This window comes from Phycomyces blakesleeanus, assembly GCF_001638985.1.
Source record: "Phycomyces blakesleeanus NRRL 1555(-) unplaced genomic scaffold PHYBLscaffold_19, whole genome shotgun sequence".
In the NCBI taxonomy this organism is placed as follows: domain Eukaryota; kingdom Fungi; phylum Mucoromycota; class Mucoromycetes; order Mucorales; family Phycomycetaceae; genus Phycomyces; species Phycomyces blakesleeanus.
The window spans coordinates 730,197-744,967 of NW_017265152.1; the positions used below are offsets into that span (position 1 = coordinate 730,197).

The following is a 14,771-nucleotide window of genomic DNA, read 5'->3' on the forward strand; positions in this document are numbered from 1 at the left end:
CCTGAGATCCTGTTATTAATTTATTTTTTCTTACGTTTTATAATCACAATAAAACGCCCTTATTATTTCTATTATCTTTTGTTATGCCCACTTCAACCCCCTCTTTTGTACCTCCCTTTAGGCATGGCTCTTCCCGCTAAAGTACCGGACCCACCTATTGGGTCCACCACAACACTAGGTCAAGCCAATATAACCACTCCACAACCCTCTACTACTACCTCTACCACAACCAACACTAGGTCATATCTCGATGTCGCCACAGCCACTCCCGCCCCCGGTCAAGTACCAGTCGTTCTTTTCTCTAACTTGCCGACATCTACGGATCGCGTCTGGCGCGAAAGTACATCTCGTCATTCGGTATTCTTCACCCCACCAACTGATTCCACCCTTACCTACGGCGACGACGACCAAGACTCCCAGAATATCCTAACTGATGATGAGATGGCAGACGGCGATCATTCTTAAATTTATGATTAATATAGCCTCCATGAACTGCCGCGGACTTGTCAAGTCCGGAAACACCAATAATCGCTCTCTCTTTATTAGATATCTTCGCTCCCTCTCTCTAGACATACTTGCCCTTCAAGAAACTCACGCCAACACAGACGCTCTTCAACAGACGTTTCATCTTCAATTTCAAGCATCCGACTCACTATGGTCTCCTCACTGTGGTTTGGTTTCCCTCTCTCCCCTCATTTCTTTTACTGATCCTCTTTTTTCTCTCTGTGGTCGTTGCATTACTGCCACCGTTGTTCACTCTTCCAATTTGTTTGCCCCATTTCGTATTTGCGTTTTATATGTCCCTGCTTCATATCGTCCTCGATATGATTTTCTCACCTCTCTCCTATCCTCCCCACATCTTCTCCCTTCCCTTCCTTCTCGCTTTCTTATGCTAGGAGATTTTAATTATTCCTCATATGCAAATGCCTCTCGTGCTGGCCTCGCGCCACGTCTATGGCTGCATTTTGTCGCTAACCACTTTGTAGACTGTGTCACTTTGTCTGACGCTCAACCTATGCCTACCTTTCATCGCGACCTTTCCTCTTCGACTATCGACTACATATATGCCTCCAAGGATATAGCGTCTTGTCACTCTTCGTCCACCGTCACATTTGTTCAGCCCCTGTGGACCGATCATTGCCTTGTACGTACCTATCTTAGTTTTCCTATGCTGTCTCACATTGGTCGAGGTTTGTGGCGTGCGAACCCTCGTTTGGTGAACATCCCTTCCTTCCGCTCCTCCCTGTCCGACTGTCTTTCATCCTTCATACCACTACTCTCGCCTTCAATTTCCCCCCAATCACAGTGGGATCTGATCAAAGTCGAAGTGGCTCGTTTCACACGTTCATATTCACGCACAACCCGCCCATCACTTGCCACTTTGGAGGTAAAGCTTCATAGTAAACGTGACCATTTGATACATAGATTTAGCCATCAGCCTGCTCAGAACTTCCAGCTGCCCATCGTCGAGCGTCAACTTCAGCAAGTTCAACAGGAACGCACCGAGATACTAGCACTCCGCGCCGGAAAACACTGGAGAGAACAAGGCGAAACTTCCGCTGGGTTTTTGAAATGCACAGTTGCTTTTCGCCAAGCTCGAACCACAATAACCAGCCTCCGCCACCCCTTCACCGACACCTTATGCACTGATCCCGATGATCTTACGGAAGCTGCTGCTGCATTTTATGAAGATCTTTACACACCCGACCCTCCTGCTCAGACAGCTATCGACGACCTCCTCCTTCACTTGCCACCAGACCTCTTTCTTTCCGAAACTACCTCCACGACCCTCCTTAAACCCTTCACCTTGGATGACATCCGAGACGGCGCCACTCTCACTCCTAATGCCAGTAGCCCTGGGCCGGATGGCCTGCCTTATGAGATTCTGCGATTAATTATGGATCATCCGATGTGTGCTGTCTTACTTGTTCGAATATTTAACGATGGGCTTGCCCTCGGTGTGTTCCCTTCGTCCTGGCAATCAACCTGCGTCTCTCTTCTTCCCAAGAAAGGTGACCTCACCTCCCTCCGCAACTGTCGCCCGATCGCTCTCATCAATACCGATGCCAAAGTGTTCACTCGCCTCATCAATCGTCGCATGGTGCCTGCTGCTTCCTCCCTTGTTACGCCCTTCCAGACCGGGTTTGTCCAAGGACGCTTCATTGCTGACAACGGCATGCTGACCAAGTTGGTTATGGCACAGGCTAGACAGGACGGTTCATCTGGTATAGGCCTTCTTTTGGATCAGGAGAAAGCTTACGACAGAGTCCATCCCGACTACCTTTGCCAGGCCTTGCAGCATTTCAACTTTCCCCCTTCCCTCGTTACCTGTATATCTCAACTTTTCTTCTCTACACAGATTCGAATCAATGTCAATGGACACCTATCCCGATCATTCCTTCAGGCTCGTGGACTCCGGCAGGGTGATCCTCTTTCTCCTGTACTCTTTAACCTTGCATTCGAACCTTTGTTGCGTCGTGTGATTCATGATCCTTCCTTTTCCGGATTTTCTCCATCACCACGCACTGCTATTCCACCACCTCCGTCCATCAAGCTCTTGGCCTATGCCGACGATCTGCTAGTCTTTCTGCCTGATGCCGCCCACTTGTCCCGTCTTCATCATCATCTTCTCACATACTCTCATGCCTCCAATGCTCGCATCAATCTCCATAAAACTGAAGCTTTCTCCCTGTCCAGTCTTCCACTGCCAGAATGGCGCCCCGTCCTACAACAATTCGACATCACCGCCTGGTCTGACAGATCTTCCTCCACTCCCCTGCGATATCTCGGCTTTCCTCTTATTCAATCCTTACCTCAGCGCAATTCTTTCTGTGACAACATTCTTTCCAAGATTGAATCTACCTGTAATATCCACCACTCTCGCTCTCTCTCTATTCGTGGCCGTGCCACAGTGCTCAACTCTCTCATCCTCTCTAAGCTCTGGCACGTCCTCAGAGTTGTCACTGTACCTCTATCCTTTTTCCGTCGACTTCGCTCGATCATGAGTAAGTTTATACAATACCGCTCCTTTCCTCCCATTTCTCTCGGCACTTTCTGCCAGCCTATTCGGCTCGGCGGTCTAGGGGTCCTTGATCCTTAGGTTCAACAAGCTGCTCTTCAGTTGCGCTGGCTCCGGCCTCTCGTCCGCTCTCCGCTGTCCCCCTCTGGCCTGGTCCCGCCTTGGTTCTCTTACGTCCTCCGCCTCGACTCCTCATCTGCTGATCCACTCGTTCCTTTGATATTTCCATCTCTCCGATCCTCTCATCAGCGTGATTTCGACTCTCCTCTGGCCACCCTACTTGCTGCCATTGATCTTCTCCCTCACAACTTCTCTGACGTGGTAGTCAACCTCCCCACCTGTCTCTCTCTGCCTCTCTCCTATCTCACTACCGCACAACCAGACCACCCTCCCTTTCCATCTGCATGGCGCGATCTCCGGGTTTCCGACGCCTATGAAGTAGATCCTAGTTTCGGCGTGCTTGCCCAACGCCCCCTCCACCGCATACTCCGTCGTCCTATTGTCCTTCACCGGTTCTTCGAACGTCTCTACACTCGCTCTCTTGTCTTGCACCCTGTCCTGTATCGTGCCACCATTCCCCCCGCGATCTGTGCCATACAGTTTCCTTCGCTAGATATGCCTTCCGGTACAGCTGTCTATGTGCGTCCTTTCTTGACGGCTCTTGTCCCCGGCATCCCTTGGCATCGTTTGTCTACCCAGTCTTTCCGCCTACTCTGCAATTTCCACTCCAAATCCGCACGCCCCATAAGCCCCACACTCGTCCCTCGCCAGCTTCGTCGGTTTTGGTCCTTCCCCCTGCCGCATGGGGCCCGCAACGTTTGGTTTCGTGCCCTGCACAAGAACATTCCTTGCCGTTCTCGCCTCAATTCTAGGACCCCTACCGCTTTCCCAGACCCATCCTGTGCCCTCTGCTCTCACCCTCTGGACAATCAAACTCATTTTTTGTTCCAGTGTCCGGTCAAACTGTCCGTATGGTCGTCAATCTGGACGTTGTACTTCGCCCAGACCGCGACACCCACTGTCTTGCTTTCTGGTTTGCAATCCTTCACATTCCCTCCTTGCACCGATTCTTCTCTTTCTGCTGCCTCAATTTTTGGCTGCACGCTGCTGGCTATATGGCGCCATCATTGGCTGTTCATATTTGATCACGTTCCTTTTGTCTCCTCCGCTGCCTTTTCCACTGCTTCCTCTCTTCTCGACCGCCTCAAGAGCGAACTTGCTCTCGACTTTCCCCACCTTTAGCTTCCTTCCATACCTCCACAATATATATAACCACAAACATATAAATAGAAAAACATTGTAAAAATATAAAAGCCAAAAACAAGTCGTGATTTTCCTCTTTTGCCTTGCAGCATAGAGGCTCACTAATAAACTAGAGCCTTCGGCTCCCTACAAAAAAAATACCTCCCTTTAGGCTCTTGTACTCCCTTTATTCGCTTATTATTGTAACAAGGGATAATGCGAGAACATTTGGCCAGTCAAATATATTAGACATACAAAGGATTTGTGTAATTTATCCATATTTTTTTTTATTATCCTTATTTCAGATGTATTAAAAAGAGGAAGACGTTGGGGGATGTTTGAGAAGAGTCAAAGAGACATGTCTCTTTTTCTAAGAAACAGCTCAGCTCATGTAGAGTATAAAATGAAGAAGGTGAAAGAAAAATACAAAAGAAGGTACTAAGGCTTATATAGACCATTTGATTTTTGTTGTTGTGAGTGTTGTAATTTTTACAGTTATGGTTACGGTTACGGTTACTGTTGGGCTTGTGGTTGGGGTTGTTGTATTTGTCGTTGGTGGTGTTGTTGAGATTATTATTATTATTATTATTATTATTATTACTATTACTACTATTACTACTATTATGATTACTACTATTACTATTACTCTTTTTATACAGCGCCTTGGAGTACACTCTCAATGCATACATTAATGTAGTCCTTTTTACCCGCCATAGACACACCAAAGATTTGCTGAAGCTCTTCACGCACTTGCTTCTTGGTAACCTTTGTAAGATCTGCGGTGCTGAGGATGCGCTTGACCTGGAACATGATTTCCTCGTTCTTAGGTCCAGCTGCATCGTCATTGAGGGTAAAGCCATCCATCATTAAAGACGGGTTACTGCCTGTCCATCCAGGCATTTGTGAGTTGCGCATAGTGTTTGGTCTTGTTGTTCCGCCATTATTGATAGCACCAGTCATGTGGTCTCCCAGAGAAGCAGCAGATCGGTTGGAAGGCATCATCAACATCGCAGAAGGAGGGCGATAGACAGTAGATGCCGCGGCAAATCCTCGAGGCATCATGTTGCTGGTGTACACGCTTGCATTGTCACCCGAACCATAAACAGATTCATTTCCTCCGGCCATTCCCATATTCATTGCCATACCATTAGCATTGAGACTATAGTGTTGTGATTGGTGGGGTCTCATTTTACTCTTGTGGGTATATTGACTGCCGCTACCCTGAGACAGATTGTCACTCCATTCCTCAGCCATAAGAGTGCTCTCGTATTCAGACCATGTCATGGTAGGGATTGTCTTGGGATCAAATTCACCTTCATCAGCCATAACCACGGCTTTACCCTTTTCTCCCAAAACCACACGAGTGTTACCCCACGAGAAGTCATCGAAATGCCAGTAAGAATAAAGTGGAATATAGAACGAGAATACAGGAAGAGCCAGGATAGATACAAGCATCCAAACAATGTATTCCCACTTGCGATTGATTATAAACAAGATTGCCTGAAGACCATATGTACCGGCAATTGTGGCAATAGTAATAATCGGTAGATCTCCTTCGACAGTAGCCAGCTGGTAAATGAGGTAGCCAAGGTAGCCAAGAATGGCAGGCATCACAAGAGTACTAATCAAATCCAACATGACAATAAAACGCATCGAGAAGCAGCAGAAACCACACAGACGAGGCAAGAATACAAGTTCTCCGAGGTTGTGAACTGTCGAGTTAATCCATCGGCGACGTTGGGAAATCAGAACACTCCAAAGATCAGGTGCATTAGTCATACACTTGGCTTCGGCTGTGAATTTGGTTTTGAAGTTTGGGAAATGCTTGAGCAGGAGTGTGGTCAGGTAACGATCTTCACCAAGATGCAGCAGGTTCTTTTGGTGGAGCGTGTCGACATGATTAATGTTGTAATCATTAATGATATCGTTACTGATAAACAATGGTCTCTTTCCGTCTATAGTACGAATGCGGTACATAGTGAAACAACCTGGCAAACAACTGACTGTAGAGAACAGGGACTCGAACGACTTGATAAGATAATGCGAGATAAAATACTCGTATACCTGGATCATGGTAACCCATGTATCCTTTTCGTTAGCTAGCTTAGTTTCACCGCAAATACCCAGGATCTTGGAATCGTGAACCATACTAGACACAAGGCTGTTGAGACCATCTGGGAACACTTCGGTATCAGCATCCACCATGAGCACATATTCATAGAATGTAGGGTTTACACCAATGACGTTCTTGAGCTGATGGAAAATTTCGAGCTGGAGGGGAACCATAGGGGCATCATGGTAAACACGGTTAAGGAACTGCATCAAGACCAACTGGGAATCACGCTTTCCTCTGTTTCCTGGTTTTTGTCGCTCTGAGGGCTTTCCACACTTGGCAACCACGATGTAAGGTACAACGTGTCCTGCACATTCGTAAAGTCCAGAATACACCTTGCCCATATTGTGCTGCTTTTGTCCTTCACCAACCGAGATAAATGAAAGAGGCTCTGGGTCGACATTGTTGTCGACATTGAGAATGTCCAGCACAATGCGGGGTGTAGGGCGATCATTTCCACTACCAATAATCATACCATCGCAAATGATAAATAACAACTTGCGTTTATCATCATATTTGAGCGACGCAATAGAATCGATCGTCTTGCGTAAAGATTCTTCGTCTTCGGTGTAGCATGTAATCTGGCAAATGACAAATTTATCATATTCTTCTGGCATACGGTTGCTTCCGAATCTAAGAGCAGCCACGAATTTGAAGATGACGACACTTGCCAACAAACAAGTGATGATCAGTAGCAGGTAAGTAGAGAACAGACACTTGGCTGAGTTACGGCTATCAACCATTCCGACGAAATACAAGTTTCGCAGACAAACAAGCTGACGTTCTCTGACTGCAGAATCGATAGGAAGAGAATTGAATGATTTTGTGATGTCAGATCCACTCTGTTGACGGAACAATTCGACAACAGCTGAGCTCATAAAGTCTGTGCTGGCTCCAGAGGGTACCTCTTCGCCTGGAGGCGCAGATAAGTAGCGACCATTCTTGGTGTATGATGTGATATCGTAGATATGGTTGTCAATGATTGCCCAGGTGCGGGTTGACTGTATACCGTTGATCAATGTTGGGTTGACAGCCTGTTGTGAAATTGCTTTAGGCTCGACACCCATGTGTCCGACTTTGTAATACTTGCGCAGGTAGGAGATCTGGTTGTAATACCAGTCCTTGGTATATCTTCCGCTTGAATACAAAAAGTTGTGATATTTGGCATTGGGATCCGTAAAATTAAGCTGATAGTCGAGAGAGACATATGGTGATACTTCACCATCTACACCCTGGCACAAGTCTGACACCTGGACTGGGAAAAGTGCAGTGGCATCTGTACCACCGTATGTTAATACAGAAGCGGTAGGAACAATATCAGTGGGAAAGTGATGGGGAGCAAAGTTGGCTAGATCAAATACTTCGCCACGAATAGCAACGTATGCGTTCTTTGAACTCGAATGGCTCTGGAGTTCGGATTGGGAGAAAACATGCTGTTTAGGGCAAACGATCTCACCAAAGAACACAAGGAACCAAACTACAAATCCACAAAGTAATACAATAATCATACACAGAGCCACTTTTTCACGCCAAGCCAGTCGTACGTCTTTGCGCTTCATTTTACCGCAGCTAGAAAGAGCAAAAGATGGGATCCACCAGGTGACAGCCCAGACAAAGAACAACCACTGCTTTCTACTGCGAGACATCTTGTGTACATCTTCGCCTGTCATATCGATCTCTTCCACCTGCGGTCGCTCATTACCGTAGAGACCTTTGCCCTCGTTTCCATAAGAGTGGGAGTGAGCTGCGTTTGAGTCGGAATAGTATGATTCATCCTGGTAACGGCTACTATTGTTATCTTGATGGTAATAGTCGTCGTCGGAATAATATGAGCGTTGGTCATCCTGCTGACGTATAGCAGGTGGAGGTAGTCCAGCTGCCATTGCTACAGACTGAAGGTGACTTGTTGAGAGGTTATTCGAGCTTGCGTTAGCATTGTTAACTGCCGCTGAGCTGACAGACTGATCATCCGTTCCGACATAATTTACTGCGTTCTGGCTCTCTTTGGCGTTGCGTTGATCCTCTTTTTCAAGAACTCGTAGTTGATCTTCCAGCGTTCTCCAGGCTGAATAATTTAAGAAAACCTAATAAGGGGTGAGCGAAAAAATAAAAAATAAATAAATAAATAAACAAATTTTGTATAAAATATTTGACGTGTCTTTTTTTGTTTGTTGTCAAAAAAAATATATTTTACCTTTGTTGTTCCAACAGCCATTTCTGCTGCTGACCAACCCATGAAATCTCCTACAGATTCACATCTTGCGCGTGGAAGACGTGTAAAGTCAAGGCCAAAGCCATTAAGAGGAACAGCATAACGATCCAAGAAGGCTTGGTGTGTGTAGACTTCACTGTAATCTATTTGAACCTTCTCTGCTACAGAAGCAAGGCCATATGCTTCGGACTGGGCTTCGACACGCTTATTGTCGAATTGTGTTGGGTTGGCATTCTCGTTTGGACGAAGACAATATACAGACCAGACCTTGGTTTCTTCAAACGCCGCTACCAACTCATCCATAGCGGACTGTAACTGGCCCAAGACCATACGAGAGGTTTTGGAAGCACTATCTTCGGTAGGTGCAGCTTTGGATTGATTGCGACGCATGGATGGCTGGCGAGTAGGTCTGACGGATTGCTGTGCGGAAATTATGGTCTGATCATTACGTGGGTGAAGTTCAGTTGAGAGACTCTGGTCGGCGAAAAGGTCGACCATGAAAGGGTTCCAGGATGGGGCCATGTCGGCACTGCCTCTAAACAAGGCAACAAAATCTACCGAAAGCTGACCTGCATTCTGACTAAGGAATCCCAGGGGGTTGTAAATCACCTGTCCTGTAAAATGCTTGATGGCAAATTGACGTGCATTTGTATCAGCCGTTTTAGCACTGAAACAAAGATGATTACTGTTGTACTTGATTAGGGATTCCACAAGATTGCTATCCGTCAATCCACGTTTGCCCTTTTCACTTGTCTCTGTCATGCTGTTTATCAGGCTGCAGATACCCTTTGAAGGTCGGTTGAGCAGTGCAAGACAATCGGCATTGTGACCCATTGAGATAGCCGAGCTCATCGTGATACCTTCGCTTTGGTAGGCCATGGCTGTTTCAGATTCAAATATCTGGGTTGTCATGAAGTGCTGAATGCGCTCTGTGGCCAGATTGACACAGAACGATTCGAATCCACTTGCTGTTCGGGCGTTCATCTGAGGGCCTGGAAGATCAAGTATACCAATAACACTGCTAAAATTCTCATTACACAGTTTGGTGTTTATGCGTTCGACCAGCCAGGAGAACAATATGGAATAGAGGGCTTTGACAAGTTCATCTCGCTGAAGACTGGCTTGCTCTGCGTTGAGGATAAGAGTTGTGACATCTTTGCGAATCATTGTGGTCTTGAATGCCAAGACGTTTTCTAAAGCGCGCGGATCGAGTCCGAGCATGTCCGAGACACGTTCGAGAGTCTCTGTGTTTTTGACATAGGCAGCTTCCTGGTCTACGCCAACCGAGTCTATGAAGATGAGATTGCCAAGATGTAACAAAGAGGCAAGCAACTGCATGATGCGACTAATATGATCTTTTCGGAATCCACTTGAGCGCAGGGCGGCCTTGAGCTCTTCATAGTTTACTTCGTCTTCTTTTGTGAGAGTCGTTTGACGGTATGCCTTTGATAGGTAGCTATATTGTGATGTGTCGTCCACTAGACCCAAAGCACTGCGTTCTTCGGGGGTTGCGCCGGCAACCAACTGATAAAATACATGGAAATTGCTTTCAAAACTTCCGGTCGTGCTAGGGGTTCCCGTTATTCGCGAGCGTTCGAGTAGGTAGTGCAGGGTCTTTTGGCCGACCATACGACCACGTTCGTTGAACTGTATTTCGTGGTAGACACCAAAACGGGATGCGCTGGTATTGTTGAGGGTGCGTGCGCTGCCAAATGCTTCGAGAACCCTGAGGGATTGCAAGATCTGGGTCTGTACTTTGGATTCTTTCTTGTGGCTACTGAGTCGTACTAGGTGCCGGACAATCAACTTGCGGATCTCGGTCTTTCCTCCTCCCGACTCGCCGCTAATGAAAGGTGATGAAGAGGTATTTGAGTAAACACAAACAACATATTCATACACATGCAGATACACACATATTTGTATATTTTTCATATATGCATATATGTTATAGATACATTGGCTCAATGGCTGTCTGTATATATTTTTTTTAAAAAAAGGTATTGCTTCGTTAATTTACCATACAATCAGGTTCTGGTCTGTGCCGGTACGTCTGAGATGGAAATAGGCCTTGTTAACAAGATCAAATAGGTGCGGGTCCAAGGCAATTTTGTTGGTTGATGCCCCAGAGCTAGTATCTTTGTATGCTGCTACATATTCAAGACTTGTCTGATCATCGTGCTGGGCGAGTACTTTATATGAGTTGAGGAAAACAAGGCGAGAAGATCCAAGCTTGGTATATTGACGGTTCTGCTCGAATCGTGCCTTGAGACAACTGACAAGGGCGTCGTTTGTGAATGTTTGTAGGGTAGCAAGGTCTGAACGGTTAGCGTCCGTCAGGTTACGTTGTTTCGGCTTCCCCATCAAAGACGAACAACCCTCAAGAGAAAGAAAGATGGAAGAGAAAGAAAGTAAAAATAATAAAAACACTATAAATGGGGACCCGTCCGATTACCATGGCAACCTGATTGGCCCATGTTTGTGTCAACAGGTAACCAAAGATTTAAAAATAGCGAAGGAACACAAGAAAACCCCTTTCCAACTTTGATTCCGATCCTTTTACTGTGAAAAATATTTATATATCTATTATTATTTTTAAAAACTTTGTAAAAAAAAATTATACTGAATTCCAAATGAATTCAGTCCAATTATTTAATAATAAAGCTATAAACGCTAGGCACCTTTAAACTAATGATTTGGTTGTTTATTCACAAGCCAATAAAGGCAGAATCTATAAATTGGACTCTATTTCTGGCACAATTGTTATTGTTTATTGTAATTTAGAAAGACATATATGTATTTAAATAGATAATAAAATATATAGATAAAAAAAATGAAACAAGCAAGACAAGCAAGACAGAATCATACACCTTAAACCGCCACCGCTTCCACTTTCTCCACCTCCGCCACTGACACTCCTACTGGCACTCCTACTGCTACTGATGCTGGTGCTGCTGGTGCTGCTACTGGCACTGTCTCCGTCTTATCAACCTTTACTTCTTTTTCTTCGTTTTCTGGCTGCTCTGGTGCATGATGTGTCAGAATTGAGGTACACTTGGGCTGTCCCTGGCTGTGGAAATAAGCTGGGGTAGGAGGGTAATGATGATGGTGATGGTGGTGATGATGCTGGTGTTTCTTACAGCCACGAGAGCCACCACTAGATGAGGATCGCATTTTACGCCCCTCTTCAAGATGCATTCGGCTAGATGATGTATGGCTGATTGGCCCATTATGTTTGTGACAGACAGGTGGAGAATAAAATGGATATTGCTGGTGGTAATAGTGCATAGGAGGCCATGGATGAGTTTGATGTTGTCTTGCACTACAGAGCATCATCTGCTGCTGTTGAGGGTAAGGGTTAGAATACTGCTGGCGATAAACATTCTGCTCATTGTGATGGTCGTTGTCGTTGGCCGAACGAAGTGACTCACAGTCTCTTCTGTCTTCAGTGTCTGCATATGAAGGCAAGTTAGGTACAGAATAATGAGCTTTACGCATACGCATCCAGCCCAGCTCTTTCTTTAGCTTATTGGGTAGCCCTGAAAGACGGCAGATGATTCTGTCTTGGCTCATTATTGAAACAGCCGACTTTCTGCTCTGCATGTCTGAAGAACCATCTGTTTGCAGAGAAATACTAGGCATGGGCACAGGGGGGATCCATTCCGGGGGTGTAATAGGCATGCGCTTCATAGAATGCTCTGACATTGATCTTGTCTTTTTGTGAATCAGCAATGGTTTGACGTGTGACAAAGCAGGTCTTGGGCTGTCTGTCTTGATATCCCCGTCTTTGGCGTCTGACTTGTTCTCGGCTGTAGTTGGTTCGGTTGCAGCCTCTACCTTTAGTTTATCGCCCTTGACCTTTTCAGTCTTGGTCTTTTCGGCCTTGGCTTTCTCAGGCTTGGTCGGGGATTCGGCTTTCTCATACACGATATCCCCAGTAATAGGTGTGGTATTGGGTGGCGGTGGCGGCGGAAGCTGCTCGGAGGGGTCAAATGTCAGGAGTGGACGGCGGGCACCAGTCGTGGGTAATATGGGGGAGTCCTGCTGCATGGCTGGATAAGCTGACTTGGACCTTTGTAATTTGGACTGTCCGTTTACTAAGTCAGGTCTGTGCATCGGGCGATCAGCCATCATAAAAGGAGCAGGCTGACCAGGATACATCGAATGTATCGGCAGGATATCAGTCTAATTGCATTTAGATAAGAAATAAATCAAAAGTAAGTTATTGTGTAATTAAATGTTGTCCCACAGTTGCTTATTATTGCAGCTGCCTTGTTCCCTTACCTGTATTTGGAGGGCAGGCTGTCGATAAATGTCCATGGCTAATGAAGGAGACTGGATCATGTTATTAACAGGGATATTTAACCTGCCGTACGACTTGGACTGAGGCAACTTGTGGCGAGGCATATATGCTTGCTGTTGCTGCTGTTGCTGCTGCTGTTCATTTGCCATACGATAAAGATTTGGCATTGAAGGCGAGCTGACTTGACGCTCTTGAAAGGTTGGTTGAGAGGTGAGACGGTATTCTTGACGATGTCTTTCCTTCATTCTACTCATCAGGGCTTTTGAGATAACAGGCGGCTGTCCGAGCTGAATAGGATGGATAGATGACAACTGCGGTACGGATGGAGAGTGCTGCAGTTGCTTAACCGGTTTTGGGGATTCTGGAGACTTTTTAACCAAAACTGGGCGTGAAGGGGAACGTACAATGCGGGCTTCCTTGGGTTCTGGATCCGCCTCGGTGTTTCTCATGAATGGAGGCTGGGGACCCACTTTTGATAGAGGGGTTACTGGTGGGCTAATAGGAGCTGATACAGGAGTTGGACGGGCTGGTGAGGAGACTCTAGGGCTACGAAGATCATGGACTGCTGTGTAATTATTGGGTGTCTGTACTGCAGGGATTGATGTAAACGCTAGTGGTACAGGCGGCGTTGGCAGTACAGCAGCTACAAGGACATAGTACACATATGAGATTCTTGTTCGATTAACCCCCTTGCCTTTATTAGGCTCACATGGCGACATCGATGGATGAAGTTACGCATTTCATCCTGGTTGGCTTAATGGAAAATACTAATACTATATTGAGGCCTATTACCTTGACTAGGTGTCAGTTCTTTCCAAATGTCGTCGAGTAAACTATAGCTAGTGTCAGCAGGAGCGGTTGCCACAGGTGACATAAAAGTGTCGGCAATAGGTGACCTAAAGGCCTCTAGATCTGGTAGTGACAAGGGCTCAGGCTCAGGCTCATGTTCGACAACAATTGGATCCGGCAAAGAATCCTTTTTGTTGCGCTTCACAAAATTCAGTAGGCCCATCAATCGATAAAAGATTTGTAAACGAGATGATGAAGAAAGAAAGAGGCAAGTGTAGAAGGAGAGAGGGTAATATATGCGCTGGAAGTTTGCGAGAAAACGAGATTGTTTGAATTAGAAAGTTAGCCAGTATAAGCACTCCTGATTGCAGCATTGCCTAAGGATGATCAACAATATATGTATCTTACAACTCTCATGCAGTGTAAAGGCTCCAGCTCTCTCTGAATAGAATCAGAAAACTACGGGATCCGCACATTGGGGAAATACGCGTGCTAAGACGAGAACCATCTAATTTCGTTTCTACAGAATAAAGAGTCTTCCGCATGTAGTTCCTGCAACTTACAATATAGTGCGCACATTATCAACCAGCATTTGAACTCAAACCCTCCAACACATTTATTACAAATAATCGAACAAAGCTAAGCACCGAAATCCACCTGGATTACATAGACTGGTTCCTTTCAGTCAAATATACCAGGATCTATTGTTTGAGCCTCTTAGGCATCTTTAAACAGGTTGTGTATGCCTTTCTTTTACAAATTGTACAACCAATCGTTTTTTTGTTTGGTCGATCTTTAACGATGGTGTTTGTGCTGGGTAATGCAGTAAACATATACACATAGATGCAGGGTCACTTTTAACTTGTTTCTCACAAATGAAAAAGAATAAAATGCGCCTCGGTCGATAAGCCGCCAAAAAGCGAGACTCGGGCTTTTACTTGAACCTTTTGAGTGTGTTTTCTTTTTCTTTTAAAAAGAGAAGAATTGCGGCTGATTTTACTTCAGGGGGGAAGTGTATGTGTGGTCCAGAGAAGTGGCAAGATGCATGCATTCAACACACCAATACCGCAAAGTCACGTAAGAGCCCCTCCTGTTT

The 14,771-nt window shown here is 45.8% G+C and overlaps 4 protein-coding genes across 4 annotated transcripts; 2 read left to right on the top strand and 2 right to left on the bottom strand.

Moving 5' to 3' along the window:
* Positions 1–123: 123 nt before the first annotated feature.
* On the top strand, positions 124–465 carry PHYBLDRAFT_171673 (hypothetical protein; the record flags this gene model as incomplete). The annotated part of the gene is made up of 1 exon (XM_018436642.1): positions 124–465. One exon carries the CDS (start codon positions 124–126, stop codon positions 463–465), a length of 342 nt encoding a protein of 113 aa, XP_018288330.1.
* A 424-nt stretch (positions 466–889) lies between these two features.
* Positions 890–4,261, top strand: PHYBLDRAFT_171674 (hypothetical protein; the record flags this gene model as incomplete). The annotated part of the gene is made up of 3 exons (XM_018436643.1): positions 890–1,387; positions 2,852–3,005; positions 3,111–4,261. The coding sequence occupies 3 exons, from the start codon at positions 890–892 to the stop codon at positions 4,259–4,261; spliced, it is 1,803 nt and encodes a 600-aa protein (XP_018288331.1).
* Positions 4,262–5,503: 1,242 nt separating this feature from the next.
* On the bottom strand, positions 5,504–10,947 carry PHYBLDRAFT_115666 (glycosyltransferase family 2 protein; the record flags this gene model as incomplete). Its single annotated transcript, XM_018428476.1, has 3 exons — positions 5,504–8,458; positions 8,569–10,429; positions 10,604–10,947. Coding segments are annotated over 3 exons (5,160 nt in total), but the record flags the coding sequence as incomplete, so codon positions are not given.
* A 507-nt stretch (positions 10,948–11,454) lies between these two features.
* Positions 11,455–13,898, bottom strand: PHYBLDRAFT_148839 (hypothetical protein; the record flags this gene model as incomplete). Its single annotated transcript, XM_018432169.1, has 3 exons — positions 11,455–12,768; positions 12,868–13,529; positions 13,679–13,898. The coding sequence occupies 3 exons, from the start codon at positions 13,896–13,898 to the stop codon at positions 11,455–11,457; spliced, it is 2,196 nt and encodes a 731-aa protein (XP_018288333.1).
* Positions 13,899–14,771: the final 873 nt, after the last annotated feature.